Source organism: Equus caballus, chromosome 11 (genome assembly GCF_041296265.1).
Source record: "Equus caballus isolate H_3958 breed thoroughbred chromosome 11, TB-T2T, whole genome shotgun sequence".
Lineage (NCBI taxonomy): Eukaryota > Metazoa > Chordata > Mammalia > Perissodactyla > Equidae > Equus > Equus caballus.
In genome coordinates this window covers 43,706,516-43,731,897 of record NC_091694.1, presented here as the reverse complement: position 1 = coordinate 43,731,897, position 25,382 = coordinate 43,706,516, and the positions used below count along the sequence as shown (strand labels likewise).

The 25,382-nt window shown below is 36.6% G+C and overlaps 1 protein-coding gene across 4 annotated transcripts in view; it reads left to right on the top strand.

The window, feature by feature from the left end:
• SSH2 (slingshot protein phosphatase 2) overlaps positions 1-25,382 on the top strand; it is a 241,628-nt gene that overhangs the window by 82,718 nt on the left and 133,528 nt on the right. For all 4 annotated transcript variants that reach the window (XM_070225735.1, XM_023651643.2, XM_023651642.2 and 1 more), the window contains 1 exon segment: positions 15,189-15,232. In XM_070225735.1, the coding sequence (XP_070081836.1) occupies positions 15,189-15,232 (44 nt within the window).

Genomic DNA, 25,382 nt, shown 5'->3' with positions numbered 1-25,382 from the left:
GTTGAGAAATTCGGATGACTGAGTGCTTCTCTCTCTCATAAGATTTTACCTTTGTCTTAACAATATTTTGTATTCTTGCAGTTCTAGTTAGATTTATATTCGTGGGGGAGGTGCTGTCTTATTACATTAAAGTTGGTGCGTTCTCAGCATTACTGAGGACTGTGAGTATAGTTAAAATCTTCCTGGGCCAGCCAGCGGCACAGCAGTTAAGTTCGCACATTCTGCTTTGCCAGCTCGGGGTCCACTGGTTCAGATCCCGGGTGTGGACCTATACACCGTTTGGCAAGCCATGCTGTGCCAGGAGTCCTACATATAAAGTAGAGGAAGGTGGGCACAAATGTTAGCTCAGGGCCAGTCTTCCTCAGCAAAAAGAGGAGGATTGGTGGCAGATGTTAGCTCAGGGCTAATCTTCCTCAAAAAAAAAAACCCTTGCTGCGTTGTTGGCAATTAATTTTCTCCTTTGTCATCTATTTCCATTGATAAAATAAAACAAGAAGTGTTGAACTGTGGGAGACTATTCGTAAATGGTCTCCTAATGATATTCAGTGTGTTAGCAAGGATCACTAGCTTGGCCTAACTTATTTTAGAAATTAGATCACATTCTGATTTATAACTTCATATATTTTCCTTCACTTCAGTACCTGTGTTTCCCTCAAGTAAGCTTGGAGGCTTTGGGTTTGTTTGTTTGCTTTTTAATTACTGAATCAACTTTTTCAGCACTTTTGTTTTTCAGTCTTTTGTTTATAGAAACCAAATAAAGTTCAGCGACATGCCTATTGTTTTAGAGGTAGATCAGGGAGTTAGACCAAGGAGTCGTAAACATCTGATGTTCTGTTCATGTTTATTAACCTACCGTAACCCCCGGAATTTGTTATACCTTAATTGTTCAATATTAGGCACAGGCCTAACTTTAAAGTTACACACAGCAGCCCTCTGAAGTGCTCCTCAAACCTTTCCTCCAGAAGTTTCTCTAACAGCAGAGAAGAGTGAACTGGGAACCCCTGCAAGTCTGGGTACATAGAGTTCAAAGGAGCCTATTACAAGGCTGAAGTTTATTTGAATTTTTATCGTTTACATTAAATTTCATGCAAATATTTATATATCTGTATCTCTGTTACTATAAAAATATTACTTCCCATCAAGTAAAATTGACGCTCTTGGAATTTACTTTATATTCTTCCTTTGGCTTTAATAATTCCTACCACACTGAGGCATGACCTTGGAGTATTTGTATCCCAGTTTAAAAAGCATGGCTCTAGAGAAAAAGGACTTTGAATAGGATAGAAAAAGTTGTGAACTTGAGCTGAGTTCTCATGGCTATAGGGGTTTAGAAGCTGCTGTTCAAAGGGGAAGAGAGGGAGTGTGTCATTTATTCAGGTAGCCACCTGCCAGCAGAGGCCTTCCCTTGATGATCTTCCAACTTATTAATTGTGTCTTTTTTAAAACATTGGTTAGATGATACGTGTAATCTTCTACCTAATATCTCAAAAGATATCTAATTAAGAAAAGAAAATGAACAGGAATCTGTACATTTCTCTCATGTCCCTACTCTACATTTTAAAAGTTTTTTCTGAATATAATACATGACCATTGTAGAAAGTTTAGAAAATATGGATGATCATAAAGAAGAAAGTAGTTGCTTATAATCCACATCCCATTAGAAACTTGCTTTTTTTTTCACTAATCATCATACTCTGATCATGTTCTCATTTTAAATAGACAATGTAAACTAATGGCTTAATAAAATTCTATTATGTAGCAGTTTCTTAATTTACTCAACTTCTCTGCCTTTGTACCTTAAGGTGACTTACAGCTTGTTTGCTACTATGAATAGTCTACAGTTTGTATTCTTATACATAACCTTTGGGAATATTGCTGATTTTCTTTTTTTTACTAGAATACGTTTCTAGACATGAAATTATAAGGTCAAAATATGACCATTTCTAAAGCTCTTGATACAGATTTCCAGAAAGATCGCCCGTTTTCCTGATCCTTTGACAGTAGTGCACATATTATTTGTTTTATCTTAAATAATTTAATATAGAAAATATGGTGCAGCATCTTTATTTGAATTTTTATTTTTTTAATTCCAAGCTACCATATTTTTACTTCCTTTACAGCCCATTTCTATCTCTTGCAAATTATCTGCTCCTAGTCTTTGCCCATTTTTCTGTTGAGGTGTTTGCCTTTTGTTATTGATTCATTGGCATTCTTTCTTTATTGGGACTATTAATCCATTGTTTTATACATGGTGAAAATATTTTGTCAGTTCGTCACTAGACTTAAAATTGATTTTATTCTATTTACGTTTTCCCTCCCTCTCTACCACTCTATGTATACACTTATTTGTGAATATATGGCATGGTTTTAAAATGCATGACTACATACTTAAGTACACATATTCAACCATGTGAAGATATTAAAAAGTAAATAGGTGAGTTGTATGGTATGTGAATTATATCTCACTAAAGATATTTAACAAAAAAAGAACAGATACTGTGTGCCGGGTACTGGGTTATAAAGACAAGACACAGTCTCTGCCTTCAAAAAGCTCACAGTTTAGTGAGCCTTTCTGTCCTTTTATTTTCTGCAAAGGTTGGACATAGGTATTACCACTCCCTCTCGGACAACAGTTCTTGTGTTAGATATATGCAGTTTCCTTTTTTTATTTAAAAAACCATAAATACATATATATGTAAATTAAAATAGTCTCAATGGAAAATAAAACTTTTTTGGTATTTTATACTTGAGATTATGCATATCCTTAGAGAATTAGGTTGTGAAACTTATGTTAAATTATTTACTTTACATTCCATTTTATAAGTATTTCTATCTTCTTTGTGAATGGAAACACTTGTTTACCTTATTTTAATTAAGAACTTCTTACATTTTTACACTTTGAAGACAGTGATGCTTATCAAATAAAAAATTATAAAAACTTTAATAAACTAGAATTTATAAATATGTATAATTTATAAGTATCTAAATGGATAGCTTTTCTATATTGCTAGCAATAACCAGTTCAAAATATAATGTAAAAAATCTCATGTATAATAACAACAATAAAATATGTAGACATACATGTAACAAATCACGGGACTGAAATTCTTTTAAAACTATAATATTCTATTGAAGGCAAAAGAGAAAACTTATGTAAATGGTGACACAATCTATGTGCCTGAATGGGAGAAATCAGTGTTGAAAAAGATAATTTCTTCCCAAGTTAATTTCCAAAATTTAATGCAATTCAGCCAAAATTCTAAAGGGATTTTTAGGGTGGGGGAGACCTAACAAAGCTATTCTAAAGTTTATTTGGAAGAATAAATGGGTAAAATTGGATACTCGCTTTTAAAAATTAAAAAGATGAGATATTTACAGTGAGATATTGAAACTATTGTAAGCCATAACAATTAATGATGTGGTGCCACTACAAGAAAGAAATAGATCAATGTAGCAGACTAGAAAGCCCAGAAATAGACCCACATACATGAAAATATTTAATGTATGGTTAAGGTAGGATTTTAAGTCAGTGGGGGGAAATGGATCAATAACCAAAATAGTGCTGAAGTAACTGATATTTGGAGAAAAAATAAAGTTATATTGCTCTCTCTTAAACAACACACCACAACAAATTACAGGTGAATTAATGAGCTGTTTTTAAAGAAAACTTATTTAAATATTCAAGTTAAAAAAAGAGAAACTATAAAGAAGATTTCTAGATATGACAATCTAAAATAAAATAAATAGAACCCACTCCTAAAAGAAGAGGAGGATGATTTACTTCACTAATTTATGACTATTACTGACAACATTGCCCCATTCATCCTTGTTTCTATCAGAATGGTGTTGTACAAGTGTCTAAAATGATTGACTATATGAAAATGTGGGATTGGTACGGCTATGAATATTCTTGTGCTAGGAATCATTTTCTGTTAAAGATTTTATTTTTCCTTTTTCTCCCCAAAACCCCCCAGTACATAGTTGTGTATTTTTAGTTGCGGGTCCTTCTAGTTGTGGCATGTGGGACACGGCCTCAGCGTGGCTTGATGGGTGGTGCCATGTTGGTGCCCAGGATTTGAACCAGCGAAACCCTGGGCCACCTAAGAAGAGCACGAACTTAACCACTCAGCCACTGGGCCGGCCCCTATTACTACATTTTTGTATTTAAATTTTGTATAGTAAATAATGTTTGAAGACTGAATCTACAACATTATAGGAAATGGGACACCTTGGTTGAAGAATCTGTTCCACTATACTAGGCCTTTCTTTTACGTTAGTCATTCATTCAATAAATATTTATTGAGCATTGCTGGATGCTGGGGATGTAGCAGTGATTAAGATACAGTTCTGCCTTCAAGCTTATAATGTGGAAACCAACAAGTAAACAGACAGTGTTAGAAATGCTACACTAGAGAACTGTATGATTGCGCTTGGAAACGGCGTGGAACTCAGTCTCAGAGCCATCAAGGAAGGCCACTGGAGAAAGGGAAAAGTAGGCAAGCAAAGAGGGGAATGAAGTGTATTCTAGGCAGAGGAAACAATATAGCAAAGTCTAAGAGACAAGATGGCCTAGCTTGTTAGAGATACTACAAGAATTTCAGTATAGCAAAATTCACTTGCAGTTGAAGTACCTAATATCTGAAACTAAATGTTGTCATTTTCTAAGAAACTAATTGTCATTTTCCAAAGACTAAGAAAGTGCTTGTGATACTAGCATTGGTCTAGAGTAAAGGAAGGCTACTTCCAGCTAATGACAGAAAGTCAACCTACTAAATGATTGCTCTTGCATCTTTAATGACAGACATTTTGCAAGAGATCAAAACAGAAGAAGTGTTTATGGTACTTTGCAAAATCTAGCCTTAGCATCTAAAAAGTTTGATGAAATTCTCAACCCTTTTATTTAGATGTTAATATTCATGCTGTGTCCTAGTTAGGGAGACGTGAGGACTCCCACCAACACCCCCATATGACTGCTCCTCAGCCTGCTTAGAACACTTAGAAGCACCTCTGTCCGGTGGCCTCACCTTACTCTGACTTTAAAGGGATATGAGTCCTTAAGACCAGGCACTTCCCCAGTTAACCAAAAGGAGAACCTAGATTGAAATCATGGTCCAGATAGTATACACATTGTTAGGCGTTGACTTGAGTGGTGGTTAGGATGTGCCTGAGACGGGTGGGGAAGACTGAGGTAAGGGAGCCAGTGATGAGTGCTGCTGTTGGCACTCCAGGTATGTTTGCCCATGTGCCTGTCAGCTAAGCTGGATTTCCAAAGTATAACTTTTCCACTGGTCCATTTTGCAAATAAGAAGTGTTTTGTACTATTCTGTGAAAGATTTTTCTGCTAGCTAAAGGCTCTGTCCAAGGTTGAAGGCACTGAAAATGGTCCTTTTAAATAACATGATGTTTGCTCTTAAGTATTTTCTGTGGATGAACTGTTTCTGCAGTTCAACCTCAGTGAAGCTTTGACTTGTCTGCCCTCTAGTGGAAATCTGTGGTTAAATTAACCAGTGTCTTTCTGGCTTTAGGAAAAGTACCTAATTTTTCTTGATTGGCTTCCAAGTTTTAGTCTCTACTTTCTTAAAGAATTTTTTATTATGACCAAAGCAACATATTTATAATTTTACTACATTTTCTTAGATGCTAATAAATAATTTCCCTGGCTTCCCCATAGGATCGGGTCTAGACCCCTGCCCTCTGTGACTTACCTTTAGAGCCCACCCTCCACCCAATGTGTCAAATGTATTCCTTTTGTTCTTTCCTTTTATGCATGTCTCAAATGCCCTGCCAGTGTCTCTGCCTCTTCAGATCTTCCTCTTCCTTCAAGGTCGGACTCAAAGCTCATTTGTTTCTATGAACACTGTACCCATAGTGATAGCTCTCTTTTGGACTCCTGTGAAATGTACTTCCTGTGCCATTCATTTACCCTTTACTTGTTGGAACAACTTTTCAAATGTGACAGCCTTATCCCTTCAGGCAGACAAACTCCTTGAGTATGTACTGTCTCATATTTTTTGTGTCCCCTGTGGACAGCAGCTCTTAGTGAATATGTTGATTACTTGTTTGCCATTCAAATATATCCAGTATCTTGACTATCTTTTCCCCTGTTGATGGCTGAAAAGCTAATTTTCTAGATTTAAATTTTAATGTTAACAAAATAGCAGTGCATTTCCCTCTAATCAAACCTGTCAGCAGTATATCTATCTCTTAAATATTCTAATTTCTTTTTGGTCAGTCATTAACTGTATCTGTCAACTCCTTAGTTTGAAAATGACTGGAAAATTTCAAAAAAATCACCCTGCTGGTTTAGTAATATTTGGTAAGCAATCATTGTTGCTTCATTACCCTTCTGCATGTGTTCTTCGGCCTTATTTCTGAATAATGTTTCAAGTTGTAAGTTTGGTTGATCATAGTCTAATTCTTTGTATCCATAAACAATTCAAATGTTTAATGTGTGTGCGTGTGTGTGTGTGTGTGTGTGTGTGTGAGGAAGATTCATCCTGAGCTAACACCTGTTGCCAATCTTCCTCTTTTTGCTTGAGGAAGAGTGGCCCTGAGCTAACGTCTGTGCCCATCTTTCCTCTATTTTGTATGTGGGTTGCTGCCACAGCATGGCTTGATGAGCAGTGTAGGTCAGTGCTGTGGATCCGAACCCGCAAACCTGGGCCACTGAAGCACAGTGCGCCAAACTTAACCACTATGCCACCAGGCCAGCCCCTCAAATGTTTAATATTGAGAGAAAGGTAAGCACATTTTATTTAGCCTCCCCTAGATGTTGTCAGTGACTTTTGTAGTTTAAATTCTCTGTGGAGGCATGTAGCAGAAGACTGGCACTAAAACCAGAAGCCAGGCAGAGCAATTGGGGTATAGCTAGTAGGACACACAAAGAAGAGAACAGATGATACAGGTACTATCTCCAAGGTGAAGATGAGATCAGAGTCAAGAGTTTTAGAGAACAGAAAAGATTTTGCTATAGGTAGAGGTGATATTCAAAATATTTAGCAACTAGTATGGAACAGCTATTAACCAGTCAGAATAGACAGGAGCAAGACCTGGAAGTCGTCTGCTGTGCCAGGCATTAACCTGTTTGTCACTGGATCGTGAAACATTCAGAGGGGCTACAGGCAGCCACTATTTACCCATTCAGTATGGGAGTATTTCAATGTTTACACAATTAGTACAGTTATACCACTATGTCCTGGCTGAACATAAGACCATATGTCTATACTGAGGGCTCAGGCTACATGAAGAAAATGGACCAAGTGTGGGGTCTTCAGAGAGTGGAATGTGGAGTTTCACTTGAGTAGAAGGGAACAGAATCTGGACAGGGAGATAACTCAAAGACAAGGTCTTAGGGTCAGGCCCCTATCAGGGTACCTGGAGTATTCCTTTAATGCAAGAGGAGCAGCTTTTTCTGGCAGAAGGTATATTTGACCTTACCAGACACTGTCCTGACTCTGCTGCTTCCTCCTAGGTTACATTGAGCAAATCATCTCACTTTTATGAAGCAGTTTCTTCAACTGAAAAATAAGTCTCTAATCATACCTGTGCAGCGTTTATCCCAGGGCAGTTCAAATGAGATAATAGTCATGAAAAGATTTTAAATTATGGAGGGAGTAGTACAGAGGCAGAGTCTTCTTATTATCTTATGATGGATGCTGCTTGCTCTCCACCCCATATTTAAGCACTCGTCTTGGATTGACAAACCAAGGCTATGACCAATAATTTAATGGAGACGAGGTGCATGATATATTGAAATTAGCCAAAGGTTTATTTCTAGTTTTGACACTTATTGGTTATGATACCTTGGACACTATTTATTAATTCATCTAATATATGCTGAGCATCTTCTGTATGGCTGCCACTATACAAACATAGTCCTGCCCTTACCCAGCTTACAGTCTAGGAAGGGAGACAGTAGGTCTTTTTGAAGAGCTGAAGTTCCCATCATTACTGATCTCCTTGGTACCTAGCACAGTTATGAGGGAGTAGTAGCTATGTGTACCCTGGGTTTTTTCGTGTTTTTCCAGATCTTTAAGACAAAAGTTTTCAATCTTAAATGCTTGTCAGTTATCTATGGAGCTTTTAATTTTTTTTAATGGAATCTTTCTTTTACTCCCTTTTTGTCTTTTTTATTTTTTTTTTTAAAGATTGGCACCTGAGCTAACATCTGCTGCCAATCTTCTTTTCTTCTTCTTCTTCCCCGCCAAAGCCCCCAGTACATAGTTGTATATTCTAGTTATAGGTCCTTCTGGCTCTGCTATGTGGGACACCACCTCACTGTGGCTTGATGAGCTGTGCTAGGTCTGCACCCAGGATCCAAACCGGCGAAATCCCAGGCCCCCAAAGCAGAGTGTGTGAACTTAACAACTCGGCCACAGGACCAGCCCTATGGAGCTTTTTAAATGTACAGATTCTTGGGCCCCACACCTCGTGGTGTACAGGCAAATGTTTAAAAACCTGTTCTTTGTGTAGGGGCTGATTTATAGCATTTGCTGATTTCCCTGGTAAATACTCCTATCATGGCCATTTTTAAACTACCAATGTGAGTCTCACAAGACTTCCAAAAATCTAACAATTGGCTCTCATGAGCCTGTACTAACCAGCTCCAGCACAGCATTGGCCCCCCCTCAGAGCTGGGGAATCAAAATCTGTAGGCATGAGGCTCAGAGATTTTTGTTACTAAAAAAGTTCCGAAGGGAGACAGAGTTAAGAACCAGTGACTTATGAAGTTTCCATATTGTATGCTTGTCAGACGTGATGGGTTCAGAACACAGTAAGACTTGTTGCTTGCTTGCTTGCTTGCTTGCTTTTTTATTTTTTTATTTTTTATTTTTTTTGAGGAAGATTAGCCCTGAGCTAACTACTGCCAATCCTCCTCTTTTTGCTGAGGAAGACTGGCCCTGAGCTAACATCCATGCCCATCTTCCTCTACTTTATATGTGGGATGCCTACCACAGCATGGCTTTTGCCAAGCGGTGCCATGTCCGCACCCGGGATCTAAACCGGGGAACCCCGGGCTGCCTGGAAGCAGAATGTGCGAACTTAACTGCTGCGCCACCGGGCTGGCCCCGACTTGTTGCTTTTTAAAACGAAGTATTCTCAAGGAGTTGGATCTCTGGTGATAGAAAAGACAGTATAGCAACTCTGAAATTATCACAAGTGGGTAAGTTAAGTTGCACATATTAAATAAATTTTTAAAGTAGAATAAGCATTGTAGACAAAAGACGTCCAGTGAGAGCTCCCAGTTGTAACCCAGAAACAGAACTGGGTCGTACCACAAGAAAGATGCATAGTAACTGTCAGGTTTGGAGGGAGACAGACGGCCTGTCAGGTGATAAAAGAAATGTCATGAGCTAATGGCTTTTGAAACCAGCTTTGAAAAGGTGGGGAAGGATGTTGGAGAGAGGAGAGAGGCCTTCCAGGTTGATGAAATAGCATGGACAAAGGAAGTTAATAGGTACCTTTGAAGAATAATGAATGAGTTTACTTGGATTGGAGCATATGGAAAGTATAAGGAATCTTGAACATTAAGATTTGGGAAAATATTGTTTAACACCTGTCTAGCCCAGTGTTTTTCAAGGCTGGCAGCATTTCTGTCTTCTGATTTTCAGCAAATATGACTTGGGTGCTTACATTTTTCCAAACATCTTTTACTTAGCAACCTAAGTAAATTATGCCTAGGTATTAAGTAGATTAATAAGAATGCATTAATCTTTCAGTTCATTCCTAATGGTTCCTGAATACTCTAAAATTAAATGCACATTTAGAATCTCACATCATATTGTTTATAGGTAAAGTTTTTCTTAAGAACATCAAGAAGTAATTATACTCTTTAAATAAAAACTATTTAACAATAGGACTTGAGAATATAAAAAGACCAATAAACGTGTATTTAGTCATTTAATTGATTGGTTCTCCTCCTTACACATCAGAAGTTATTCTGTTCACTAAGAAGAAACTAAGAGCTATCTCTACACTTTTGGTAATTTCTAATGTTCTGAGCAGATCAACTATTTGGCGTTTTTTTTTTACTCCCGGTGTGTAAAGTTACTTGACATGGTAGGTGGTTATACCTGGTGTATGCACCTGTCAGAATAGCATGGTAAGCATTCCACCTTTAGCTACCACCTAAATGCCACTATTCAAGATAACTGTATTACCTGATAGTTACTCTTTTTGCATAAGCAGTGTTGTATTTTTGCATTTTGGGCAATGAATTCTATTGAACTAAACATAATTGAACATTTTCTTCATTCTTTTTAAGTCCATTTTACCTAAGACCTACAATGCCTTGATATACTGAGTTGGGGTTTTTTTAATTTTGTTTCTTTTTCTAAGATGAAGGGGAAGCAAATCATTTATTGGCCTGACTATTGTAATGTTAACCTAAGAAAGAAAGAAAAAGTCATTTGGGGATCTAGTGTTAGAAACAATTCTCTGACCTGTTTTGTTTTTGTTTTTGTTTTGTGTGTGTGTGTATGTCCCAAAAGAATTTTCCACTCCTTAGGCACTATTTTAAAGTGTAGAAAGTCATAGAAGAAAGATGACAAAGGATATTATTTTATTATAAGCCATGAAAAAAGATACACTTTCTTTTGCAGCTTCTTCCCTCCCCCATATATTAGGATGTAGGTGTCAAAGTCAGATTCTTAGTTTAGGGGGAGCTAGTTATAGCAGAAAGATAGACCTGAGTTCAAATGCAGATTATACAATCTATTGGCTTTGTGACCTTGATCAAGTCCCATAGGGTTGTGGTATACATTAAAGAAAATAGCATATATAGAGTACTTGGCCCATTACTATGCTCTATAAATGTTAGTTCACCTCTGTAGATGTAACTGGTTTTGGCTGTTTGTGCCCTCTAAGGAAGAATTAACGGTGTTTTTTGCTTTTTACTTTTTCACATACTCTCATCACAATTCTCATGGGTAGAAAAATCTATCAAAGAGCTGAAAATAATTTGAATTATTCCTCTTTTGGTCTGCTTATTTTAGGTATGAGGGGAAGGGTATGAAGGTAGTAATAGCCCATAAAAATATAAAAGGGTGCTCAACCTTATTAGTAATCAAGGCAAAGCAAATTAAGACCTTAACAAGATATAAACTAGATTGGCAAAAAATGACAATATCTGATGATTCCAAGTGTTGGCTAGAATTTAGATCAACTGAAACTCTCTTTCCTTCCTGGTGGGAGTATAAATCAGCACTACCACTTTGGAAGATAATTTGGCATTATCTTGTAAATTTGAACCTTTATTTACTCTATGACTCTGCAGTTCCACTCCTAGGTATATACCCTATTGATACTCTTGTGCATGTAGACCAAAAGACATATACAAGAATGTTTATAGCAGCATGGTTGATGTCACCAAAACTTGAAAACAGTCTGGTCTCTCTAAGTAGAATGAATAAACGTTGATATATTCATATACTGCAATCTTTTACCCCAGTAAAAATGAATGAACTATAGCTATATGTAATAAGTGGATAAATCTTCTTAGTATAATACTTAGTTTTTAAAAAGCATATTGGAAAGACTACATACAATATAATATAGTTTTTAAAGCCTTCAAGCGATCAAAACTAAATAATGTATTGTTTAAGAATATAGATAAATGTAGTTTTTAAAAAAACACTGCAGTAAAAAAAATGCAAATTTTTTTTGGTTTTTAGAACCAATAGGTAAATTAAAATGAAATTCTAAAAAATATTCAAATAATACAGAAGAAGGCAGAAAAGGAGGAATAGAGGAATAAATATAGGGAACAAACAGAAAATAGATAGTAATGTGATAGACCCTAATCTAACTGTATCAATAATTAGATTAAATTACAATGAAAAGGCAAAGATTGTCAATGGATAAAATAAAGCAAGCTATATTCTGTCTATAAAAGACATCTTTAAAATATAAAGAGGTTGAAAAATAGACCTTGCAATCAGTGAGCCTAAGTCTGGAGTGGCTATATTAATATCAGATAAAGTAGATTTCAAGACAAAAAGTCTTACTAGAAGATGAAGCAATGATGAAAAAGAAGAATCAAGTTAGAAGATTTATATTTCCTTCAAAGCTTACTATAAACTACAGTGATCAAGATGGTGTGATACTGGCCTAAAGACTGACAAGTAGATCAATGGGACAGAATAAAGAACCCAGAAATAGACCTCACTTAAGCTGTCATTTGATTTTTTACAAAGGAGCAAAGTAGTCCAATGGGGAAAGGAAAGTCTTTTCAACAAAGACTGCTTGAAAACTGGGTATCCGTATGGGAAAAAATGAACCTTCCCCTCTACCTCATACCTGAATAAATGCAAATATTTATTCAGGGTGGATCATAGACCTTATATATAAAACCGTAAAGCTTTTATAAGAAAATGTGTAGAATATCTTTGTGAGTAAAGTGTAGGCAAAAGTTTCTGAGGACACAGAAAACAATAACCATTGAAGAAAAAAAGTGCTAGTTAGACTTCCATTGCAACTCTCATACATTGTTGATAAGAGTGTAAAGTGGTACAAACACTTTGGAAAAAGCCCTGGAAATTTCCTATAAAACTACACATGCATCTATTCCATTACCCAAGAGAAAAAAAAAGTATATGTCTACCGAAAAAACACAGAACAATGGTGATATAACAGCTTTATACATAATAGACGAAAACTCAAACATCCCAGGCATATATATCAATAGGAGATGAGTAAACAAACTGTGATATATTCATACAATGGAATACTCAGAAATAAAAAGGAATTAGCTCTCCTGTTACAAGCAACAACATGGATGAATCTCAAAAACATAACGGTGAGTGAAGGGAGCCTCACACAAAAGAGTACATACTGTATGATCCCATTTATGTGAGCAGTGGAGTCATATAAATGAAATCATATGGTATGTACTAATTTTTGATGGGAAAAAAAATGTAATGGAAGAAAAATCAGAACAATGGTTGGCTCCAGGAGTGGGTGGTATGAGGTATTAACTGACAAGGGGCACGAGAAAAATTTCTGAGGTGATATTTGATAGAAGTTTGGGTTACACAGATATGTACATTTATCAAAACTCATTGAATAGTGCACTTAAAGTTTGTGCATTTCACTGTATATAAATTTTACTTTAAAAGAGAAAAAGAACTAAAGAACTATAATGCGTAATTAATTATATGTATTTAAGGGCAAGTGTACTGATATTTCTAACCTACTTTGAAATGCATCAAAAAATAAGATGGCTTGATGGGTGGGCAGAGAGATGAATAGATATGTGATAAAGCAGGTAAAGAAAATATTAATGGTAGAATCCAGATGGTGGATATATGGGTTCACTATAAGATCTTTCAACTTTTCTATATGTTTCCAATTTGTCATAATAGAGTGAAAGCAAGAAAATTATAAACTTAAAATTCAAGAGAGTAGTCACATCTTGGGAGAAAGATGGAATGGGAGACAGGGAAGAAGCAAACATGTAGATGCAAAGGTGTTGGTCCTCTTGTAGCTCTTAAGTGGAGCGGTGTCCACAGGTGTTCATGTTATTGTTGTACTTCAAAACTTACATATATTTTAAATATATGTTTTATTATGTAATTTTCATACAATTAAAAAATACGAGAAGAATGCATCAAAAGTTGAGAACTATTAACCAATAATAACAGTAATGAAGCACTATTTATTAAGTAAGATTCCAGGAATGTTTCTATTTATTATGATTCCCTTGAGCCACAAAATGTAACATTTACATTTGCTTATCTGAGTCTTTTCATTTTCATTCTTGCAAACTTTCCTAGTTCTGACTATTGACTCTAGAGACAATCAGATTCTTTTTCTTTTAACACATTTCTTTTGAGTCCCTAAAGGGCGTACTTACCTAAAATCTCTCCATAGGCAAAGAATGTAATGCACTCTGGCACTTTACCCGTCCTCCCACTGGAGGTAGAGTCTTTGCTGTGTCCTTCCCTTTGTGGAAAATAATAGATATGCCTGAAATCAATAATGACAATAAAATGGGAATAAAAGTTACAGAGCTGGCTGTGGCTGCCCAGGAATGGAGACAGAATGATGTAGAGGTGAATGAGGATGGTTCCATAAACTTGAAAGTGTAGCTGGCTCATCAGCGGACAGTACACATACTGTTTGAGATTATTTTTCTCCTCCTATTATTTGTTTTGCCAAATAGGACAAAAATGACCAGAGAGCAAATATAAAATATCAGAGAGCAAATTTAAAGAAAAAGCACCTCAGTGTCATTAATTCTCTCATCTTTTCTCATTTTTCCTTCATGTCAGTGTTCCTGTCTCCATGAAGATCTGTGTAATATCTTAACGTATAATGATTCCTAACCTAGGCCAGGGAGTAGTAAATGATATGCTTTTTCAGCATATTGGGAGGCAATATTTTATCAGTTTTATCTAGCTTCATCATATGAGTTTCCTTTGGCAGCTTACGTCCTTCCTTTTTGTGGATTTCAGTTTCTTCATCTGTAAAATATTCGTATTTCATTGAATCTAAATTGCCATAACTTCTAACACCCTCAATTATTTTATGTGCCACTAAGAAAAAATAAATATTGCAATTAAACTATGATTCAGTGCTTTTTTAAATCACATTGATTTGTAGACATTTATCCCAAGTTGTGTGCATATGTTAGAATCAGTGAAAAATATGGTACCATCAACCTTCTGAGTTTATAAGGAATAAATAAGACGATGTACTTAAAGTGTTGAGCAAGGTGCCTGGCATGTGATAAATACTCAGTAAGTAGTAGCCATTATGTTGATGGTGATGGTGATTTGATCCTGAGCACTTGGTGAGGTGGTGCTCGTTGTTTAAGCTGTTCTTTGGTCATCTCGAGGAGTTTGGTGGTGGTGGTCCAAATGCCCACTCATTTTGAATGTGAAGTAGCATGACAGTAACATAGCATCTTCAGTTGGTTTTCGGAGGTAATTCTTTTAATTATTAGCACTTCGTTATCAATGGAATTTGTTTGTAGACTGTTGTTGAAGTTTCCTCCTGGAATAAATTCTGTTGATATATATAAACCTCCTGGGTTGGTCAAGGTCACTTTTTATGAAGAGAATTTAGTTCAAGTGTACAGTATGAATGAGAAATTCCTACATGTGAAGCTTGATAGAATTGCATTGTTGACATTGTGATATGAGACCTCAGGTTTTAAGTTATTTTTTCTCATTTTCGTGTCTCTACAGGAGGCAGACAGTGGGGAGGAGGAATGCCGGTCGCAGCCCAGGAGGTATGTTGGTTCATTATGTCCTATAGCATTTCTGGCGTTAATGTTCTTTTCTCTAATTCTTTCTCAGTATTGTCAGATTAGCTTATGCTGGCTCTCCCACATGCTTAAATGGTCTCTCAAAATGGGATTGCTTTAAGAAGCCAGTTACTGACTGAGAGATTAAAATGGTAGATTGCATTATGTTGTACACATACATACATCATGGTAGATTGCTTTTAAAAAATGCAGAAAGGCCAACATTGGCCCAATTTTGACCCACGTCTCGAGAACTATCTTAGGTAATAAAAAACAAATTTTCCTTACCTTTTAGGAAAATATCAACTGAAGAACATCTCAGCCTTCAGTTTTGTACTTATTTTTGTCATTTGTTTTGATAGATTTTGGCAATTCTTACAGATTGGTTAATATTTCACTTCCTAAATATAAAGGATATACTGAGTAACTTACCCAATCCTTTAAAATACGATGAAACTTTTTTTCCTCCCTCTCGTGGAATAGTGGACATGTTGTTTTAAGGATACTAATACTTGCCTCCATTAAAAGAAAAGTATTATCAGAGACATCTAGGAAGTGTATAATAACATTTGTTATCTCCTTTAAATGTTTTTTTTTTTAAATCAACTCCCTCTCACAGGAAACAGTCCTGGTAAGTTCTAGATGGTCATATAAATGTTACCAAACTTATGTCCTCTGAACTCAAATCACATGAGCCATTCTGGATGATCCACAGAAAGGATACAATAAGCATGCTCATTATGGACAGGCTGGCTAGAGGGTATGCTTCCTCAATGATGAATTATCAGGTATTTGTTGATGTATATCTTAGTCTTATTAACTACAACTTAATATAAAAATAGTTTCTTTTCATCAGTCACTGAGGTTATTGGCGATACTTTTCCTGTCTTGGTTACCACAAAAATTTTGGCTTAAAGCTTAGTTCCTCCATGTCTCTTAGGGAAGATGAGACAGTGAAGTGTCAGTCTTTTGGTAAGAGATAGAAACCCAGAAGAAATTTTAGCTGAATGCTTACCAGAGGCATCATAATGATATTCCCATTAGAATAAGAAAAGATTACAAGGGATTCTTAAATTTTCCAGTAGACCAAATTTAAAGATCTCTGGGTTAGTTTCAAGCTTTACCTATTGACTTAACGTCTACTGGGATAATTGTTATTCCAAAAAATTATATAACGATGAGGCAGTACAAGTCTATTCTCTGATTACAGCACTGAATTGTCAAGCCATTAAGAACCATAAAGATTTCTGTTTTTAAAATTGTTGGCAATAAATCATTAATATGACTGGCGGAGAGTTTTTGTAGGCTTCTATTCACAAAAAAGGGATCATTTATAGAAATAAGAAATGAAGAAAAATCTAGTAGCTCCCTTTAAAAAAAAAATCAAAATTTACTTAGCTGTTGTAATTTCTTTCATTCTGTGTGTTTCCTAGGCTATTTGTAAATCTAGTTGCTTTAGTCTGCCTCAAAGCAAAGAAACTTCTCTTAAGTGTCAAGGGGATGCCCCTTGTGTCTAGATGGTGTGTAAGAGGTTGATTTTTGTGTGTTTGCCTGCTACAGATTGTTCTGACGTTCTCCATCACTTACACAGAATAAAACAGCATTGAGTTAGCATCTTTTCATTGAGCATTCCTGAACTCATCTTGTCAGTTTGTGGGTTCAATTGCAGTTTATAGTAGTTAATTGAGTAGTAAACAGCATATCATTAAAACTAATGCCAGTTCCAGGTAATAAAATAGATGTTGCATTAATAAACTCTTATTTTAACCAAGTGCCATTTATTGGGAAAATCATAAGTTAAAAGTACAGTCCTGTACCACATAATGATATTTTGCTCATCAATGGACAGCATATGCAACGGTGGTCCCATAAGATTAGTACCATATAGCATGTAGTAGGCTGTACCATCTGGGTTTGTGTAAGTACACGCTATGATATTTGCACAATGAAATCACCTAACAATGCGTTTCTCAGAACGTGTACCGTTGGTAAGTGATGTATGACTAATCTTTTAATGTAATTAGCCCAAATTATGATGCCTTTAAAAACTAGTGTTCACAGGCAGCAGCAATAACCAAAAACTAGATAAATTACATCAAAATTTAAAACTTCTCTGCATCAAATGACAAAATCAACAGAGTAAAAAAGCACCCCACAGAATGGGAGAAATATTTGCACATCATATAGCTGATAAGGGGTTAATGTATAAAGAGCTCTTACAACTCAAAAACAAAAAAACAAATAACAACCTGTCTAAGTCAGCTTGGGTTCCTGTAGCGAAATACCATAGAATGAATGGCTTAAACAACGGGCATTTGTTTCTCATAGTTCTGGAGGCTGGGAAGTCCAAGATCAGTGTGCTAGTAGATTCAGTTCCTGGTGAGAGGCCTCTTTCTGTGTTGCAGACAGCTGCCTTCTTACATGGCTGTGAGAGAGATGGTGCTCTGGTCTCTTCCTATTCTTATATGGACACAAATCCTATCAGGGGAGCCTTACCTTCCTGACATCATCTAATCTTAATTACCTCCCAAAGACTTTCATCTCCACATACCATCACAATGGGGATTAGGGCTTCAACATAGGGATTTGGTGGGGTGGGGCACAGAAACATTCAATCCATAACATTCCACCTTGCCTCACAGAATTCGTGTTCTTCTCACATACAAATATATTCATTCCATCCCAACAGCCCCAAAAATCTTAACTTGTTCTAGCATCAACTCCAAAGGCTAAAGTCCAAAGTCTCATCTAAATCAGATATGGGTGAGACTTGAGGCAAAATTCCTCTCCAGCTGTGAACCTGTGAAACCAGATAAGTTATACACTTCAAAATACAATGGTAGGACAGGCATAGGATACACATTCCCATTCCAAAAGGGAGAAATAAGGAAGAACGAAAAGGTGATAGGCCCCAAGTAAGTCCAAAACTAGAAATCTTCTGAGCTAAATATCCAGTTTCATCACTCACAAGTTCTACTTTCCACAAGACGCTAGAACATGAACACAATTTAGCCAAGTTCTTTGCTACTTTATAGCAGGTTGCCTTTTCTCTGTTGTCCAATAACATGTTCCTCATTTCCGTCTGAGACATCATCAGAATAGCCTTTACCACCCATATTTCTACCAACATTCTGTTCATGATTATTATGTATTCTCTAAGAAGATGAAGGGCTTTCTTTCCAGCTCTCCTCTTTTCTTTCTGAGCTCTCACCAGAATCTCCTTTAATACTTCTTTCGTGATAATCTTAGCTTTTTCTAGCATGCACCACAAAACTCTTCCAGCCTCCACCCATTATCCAGTTCCAAAGTTGCTTCCACATTTATAGGTATTCATTATAGCAGCACCCCACTTCTCAGTACCAAAATCTGTATTAATCAGAGTTTTCTGGAAAAACAAAATTAACAGGAAATATATAGATCTGTGTATTTATTATAAGGAATTGGCTCACGTAATTATGGAAGCTGAAGTCCCAAGATCTTCAAGTTGGAGACCCAGAAGAACTGATGGTGTTAACTTCCAGTCTGAGTCTGAAGCCAGAAGACTGATGCCCTAGCTCAAAGACAGTCAGGCAGAGAGAGCAAATTCTTCCTTAGTCAGCCCATTCTATTCAGGTTTTCAATAGAATGGTGAAGCCCACTCACACTGGGGAGGGCAATCTGCTTTACTCATTCTGCTGATTGAAATGTTGATTTCATGCAGAAACACCCTCAGAGACACATCCAGAATTATGTTTAACCAAATTTCTGGGCACCCTATAGCTCAGTCAGATTGATGCATAAAATTATCCATTGCATAACTCAATTAAAAAACAGGCAAAGTACTTGAATAGACATTTCTCCAAAGAAGATATACAAATGGCCAAAAGCACATGAAGAGATGCTCAACATCACTAATCATTAGGGAAATGCAAGTCAAAACTACAGTGAGATACCATCTCACACTCATTAGGATGGCCACTATCCAAAAAAACCAGAAAATAACAAGTGTCGGTGAAGATGTGAAGAAATTGAAACCTTTATACCTGTTGGTGGGAATGCAAAATGGTACAGTATAGCTAGTCCTCAAAAAATTAAAATTGGAATTACCATATGATCCAGCAATTCCACTTCTGGAATTAAAGAATTAAAACCAGGGTCTTGAGAAATTTGTACACCCATGTTCATAGCAACATTATTCACAATAGCCAAAGGGTGGAAGCAACCCAAGTGTCCACTGACAGATGAAGGGATAATCAAAATGTCGTATATACATGCAATGAAACATCATTCAGCCTTAAAAAGGAGATTCCACGTATATGAGGTGTATCTACAGTAGTCGAATTCTCAGAGATGGAAAGTAGAATGTTGGTTGCCAGGGGCTGGGGACAGGGAGAATGGGGAGTTACTGTTTAACGGGTACACAGTTTGAATTTTGAAAGAGAAAAAAGTTCTAGAGATGGATGGTGGTGATAGTTGCACAACAATGTGAATGTACTTAATGCTACTGTACACTTAAAAATGGGTAAGATGACAAATTTTATGTTATATGTATTTTACTACCATTAAAAAACAATGTATTCATGCCACACTGGCCCCTTTTTGTGACATTTAAATTCTGGCAACACTTTATCTTTCTCAGAAGTTGGGCATAAAATGATAACATGATTGCAGAACTAAAAATTAGATTGTGTATTATTAGCTTTTTGGTAAAAAGTAAATGGATGAAATTCAATGCCAGTCTCTCTTTTGCATATTTATGAACTCGTAGCTTTTCTTCTTGTGTGATGACCCACTCTGCTGGCTGGGGAACAGCCAGGAAGGTAATTATAAAACTAAACCGTATGACATGCCAATATTCAATCATTTTGACATATAAACAGCTATCTCATATGAGTCAACCTAGTAAAATTAGGATGGTAATAAAAATTAACAAAAGAAATATACCACTGAAATCTTTGCAATCCCGAGACATCTTTTTTAAGGTAAGTAGTTGTGGTAGGAAACAAAGTACTTTAGATCTAAATTTTAAAAATAAATATTTAAATTATAGTAGAATTCTTCCATTCCTGTATATACCAACTCGAAGCTAAGAATTGTATAAAGTAAAGGGAAAAGGAATGAGCTTTAGGAATTGTCTTTGGCGTCAGCAATTTACAGTATTGTATAATAATATAGTTTCAAAGATCTGCAATAAATTGTCCTTTTTTTTTTTTTTTTTAAACAAGTGAATGCTTAAGCCATTCAGGAAAATTTCTATGTTTTCCCCCATCAACTCAAGCAACACATACAACACTTATCACCAGCATTTTTAATTACTCAACATGAAGTTATTTTTTGTGTTTGGCCTAAAACCTGTCCAGTTTTTAAGCTTAGTTTCTTCCTCTTTAGTCTTTCATAGACCTAAAGAATTACCATCTACTGAAAAAGTTCTTCACCTTTGAAAACATGATATTTTCCCCAGTGTACTTCAAACCTAGTGATGAAAACAAGGTTTGCAGCGGATAGGGTGGAGAGAGCATTGTGGGCCAGAGGAATCTCAAAAAGTCTCTTGGAAGAGCAGGGTGTTGAACAAACGGGATTTAAGAGAAGAGAAGAAAAGCATTCCAAATATAGGAGGATGGGGAGAGTGGAAGATATGCTCAGAAGTCTGGAAGTAGTGCTAAAGTGTTTCAGGGACGATAAGAAGGTAATTGTCTGTATCTGAAAAGCAGAAGAGTTTTGATTTGATAGACCTTGGTCTAGAAAAATGACATGACTACCAGAAGAGTCTGGCAGTGTTACACAGTAGGAGAGGAGGCAGGAAAACTATCTAGGAAACTGTTGCATGCAAATGGCTAGAGGTGGGCAATCACCTCCCAGCCTGACAGCAGCATGAGGACAGGGACCATGTCTTTTTTGTTAGTATCCACAGCAATTAGCATGTCATTGGTACTCAGTAAGTGCTTATTGAATGAATAAATGAGAATAGAAGAATGTTGATACCTTTACTAGAAATGATGTAATTGAAAAAGAGAACTTGTGTGAGGAATTCGCCTTTGAACATGTGGAACAAGGTACTAGTCCAGTGGAGACAGCTTGAAGACAGTTGAAAGAAAACATAGAATTAGGGCATGTCTTTGTGTAAGACAATGGCACTGTGTTACTAATTGAGTCACTTTGTAGCCAGATCTTTCCTCCAGATCTCTGTCTCTGGTACCTCATCAAGTTTTCTTTATCTTGTATTTGCTCTGTTTTTTACTTTTGTGATATGACTTCATTTAATTACAGCCTATTTGGTGAAATAACTTTTGTATGGATTTAAATATCATAATGACAATAAATGTACTACATTGCCCATTTTTTGCCTGTGAAAAGAGGACAGATGGACATCTACCTCAGTATGTGTTCTAGTTAAAGAATATGTTAACCTACAGAGTAAGAGTGTTGTACAGACGGTCCCCACCTCACAATGGTTTGACTTCTGATGGTGGGTTCCAGCATGGAAGTTCAGTATTATTATTGAATTGCACAACTCTGATATGACGTCAGCTGTAGGATTCACCTTACTTCAAAGATTTCCTGAAGGGTGAATATGTCTACATTGTAATGGACTGTTTCAGGTTTTTTTCTTTTTTTACTTTTGAAATACATGCTCCAACACACTTAAATCATCTTGTGAAAAGACATTGTGTGTGTGTGTGTGTAAAGGTGTCTACCACTTTAAAAAATCTTTGAAAACTAGATCTTGTTCAACTTCTTACCCAATGCATTTTCAATTTACGATGGGTTTATTGGGATGTAACCTCATCGTAAGGCAAGGAGGATCTGTACTTAAGTAAAAACAAGAGAAACAAGGTAGAAAAGAGGAAAAGTCTGTTCTAAGTATGAGCTGATAATTTAATCCTCATATTTTTTATCTTTTTAAATTTTTATTTATCTTTTTAAAGATTGGCAACTGAGCTAACAACTGTTGCCAATCATCTTCTTCTTTTTTTTTTTGCTTTTTCTCCCCAAATCTCCCCAGTACATAGTTGTATATTTAGTTGTGGGTCCTTCTAGTTGTGGCACGTGGGCTGCCACCTCAGCATTGCCTAATGAGCAGTGCATGTCCACACCCAGGATTCGAACTGATGAAACCCTGGGCCGCTGAAGCGGAGTGCGCAAACTTAACCACTTGGCCACGGGGCCAGCCCCATTTTTTTTTTTTTTTCCAATTTTGAAACAATCTCATACTTACAGAAAGGTTGAAAATACGGTACAAGGAATTTTTTTTTCTAAGCAATTGATGGTAAGATACCCCATCACCTCACTTTTCTGTTTTAAGAAATAGAATGATGACATTGTTTCATAGAGAAACCTAATATTTATTGAGCTTATAACAGAATATTTGTGTATGTGTGTGATTTATTGATTGATGGATGGATTTACAAAAGTAGAGCTTTCCATGTATTAAAAACTAGTTGTAACTGATCACAGTGAAGCTATACGTCTTTTGCTGTTGGCCCTTCTGAAACCAGCCACCCTGTAGGTTACTCTTCTGATCCAGAGAACTAGAATCTGTTTATAAACATTTGGGTATGGCCACCAGGGGGTGTGGTGAACTATCCTCTCATCCTCTTGAGTTCTTCCACTTTAAATTGGTAAGTGCACACTTTTAAAAAAGGCTCTTTTTCTCCCCAGATGTTATTCTTCATGATACAAACAAACAAAAGAGTAAAGTAAATGTCCCTCAATTCTTGACTTTGCCAAAGTAAGTTTTGGAAAAATTGTTGTCTTATTTTATAAAATCCAAAAGACTATTAAAAAGTCAAGTACCTATAACTGCTGGCAGAGGATTCTGGGAAGGTAGTGAAGTAGGAAGCACCAGGAATCTGTCTCCCCACCCAGACAACAACTGCACTGGCAGAATCTGTCTGATGTAACTATAACGGAAATCTGGAGTCTGTTGAAGGCTTGCAACTGCTAGGGGAAGTCTTGGAGTGTATATTGTGGTCAATTTCAGCTCTTAGCAGCTAGCCATCCCCCACCCTCATCTACATGGCGGGCAACTGTGTTCATGTTCCTGGAGCAGCTTGCACACAGCTTGTGAAAGGCAGGGTGGGCAAAAAGGACCCTATCCTCTGGATACCAGGACTCTTTGCTCTGATAGCTGATTGCTGCTTCTGATCACAGAGGAGTAGACAAAGAGGCAGGTAGCCATTGTTGCACTTCTCCCCATTGTTGCAAGCCCCTTTCCCTTCAGCTAAAATGACTTCTAGGGATTTAAGGGACTCACTCCCTTTTTTCTCCCCCTTCATTTTTTGCTTTTTTCCCTTTTGAGAGCCAGACATTAAAAAATAAGATATTTAAAACAGCTGCGTGTAAGAGGAAAATTAGAAAGTAACCACACATGCCCAAGGAAAGGCTCAGAAAAGGCCTGAGAAGATCTTAAGTTTACACCTCAGGCCGATCCTTGGCAGAGACAGCTTACAACAATCAAAACAAAAACAAAAACAGTAATAAAAATTAGTAAACTCTATGGAAGGTGAAGAATCTAATTTCCAAAATTACCACATTATTAGATTCAGATGTTCAACCTTCAACAGAAAATCACCAGGCAAGTATGGGTCATTCAAAGAAAACAGATAAATCAATAGAAACTGTCCCTGAAAAAGACCTAAAGGCAGGTGTACTATACAAAGACTTTAACGTAACTGTCTTAAAGATGTTCAGAGAACTGAAGGAAGATGTCAAGAAAGTCAAGAAAACAGTGGGTGAACAAAATGGAAATGTCAGCAAAGAGAAAACCTAAAAAGAAACCAAAAAGAACTTCTGGAGTTGAAAAGTACAATAACTGAAATGAAAATTTCCCTAGATGGATTCAAAGGCAAATTTGAGCAGGCGGGAGAAAGGATCATCAAACTTGAAGATAGGACAATGGAAATTATCAAGTCTGAGGAACAGAAAAAAAGGACGCAAGAAAGGCAAACAGAGCCTAAGGGACCTATGGGACACTGTCAAGAGGAGCAAGATAGACATTATGGGAATACCGGAAGGAGGGGAGAGAAAGAAGCAGAGAGAATATTTGAAGAAATAATGGCTAAAAACTTCTTAAATTTGATGAAAGACGTGAGTGAATACAGACATACCTTGTTTTGTTGCACTTTGCTTTATTGTGCTTTGCAGATGTTCCATTTTTTACAAATTGATGGTTTTTGGCAACCCTTCATTGAGCAAATGTATTGGTACCATTTTTCTAATAGCATTTGTTCATTTCAGTCTGGATCACATTTTGATAATTCTTGCAACATTTCACATTTCTTCATTGTCATTCTATTTGTTAAGGTGATCTCTGATCAGCTATCTTTGATGTTACTATTGTAATTGTTTTGGGGCGCCGTGACCTGTGCCCATATAAGATGGCAAACTTAATCAGTAAATGTTATGTGTATTCTGACTGCTCCACTAACTGGCCATTCCTCCATTTCTCTCCCTCTTCTTGGGCCTCCCTATTCCCAAAGACACAGCAATATTGAAATTAGGCCAATTAATAATCCCACAATGGTCTCTTAAGTGTTCAAGTGAAAGGAAGAGTCACATGTCTCTTGCATTAAATCAAAAGCTAGAAATAATAAAGCTTAGTGAGCTTCGAAGGCATGTCAAAAGCCTAGACAGGCTGAAAGCTATCCCTCTTGTGCCAGTTAGCCAAGTTGTGAATGCAAAGGAAAAGTTCTTGAAGGAACTTGAAAGTGCTACTCCAGAGAACATATGAATGATAAGAAAGCAAAACAGGCTTATTGCTGATACGGGGAAAGTTTTAGTGGTCTGAATAGAAGATCAAACCAGCCACTACATTCCCTTAAGCCAAAGCGTAACCCAGAGCAAGGTCCTAATTCTCTTCAATTCTATGAAGGCTGAGAGAGGTGAGGAAGCTGCAGAAGAAAAGTTTGAAGCTAGCAGAGGTTGGTTCATGAAGCTTAAGGAAAGAAGCCATCTCTATAATATAAAAGTACAAGGTGAAGCAGCAAGTACTGAAGATGTAGAAGCTGCAGTAAGTTCTCCAGAAAATCTAGCTAAGATAATTAATGAAGGTGGCTTCACTAAACAACAGATTTTCGATGTATGTGAAACAGCCTTCTATTGGAAGAAGATGCTAAGACTTTCATAGCTAGAGAGGAAAAGTTGATGCCTGGCTTCA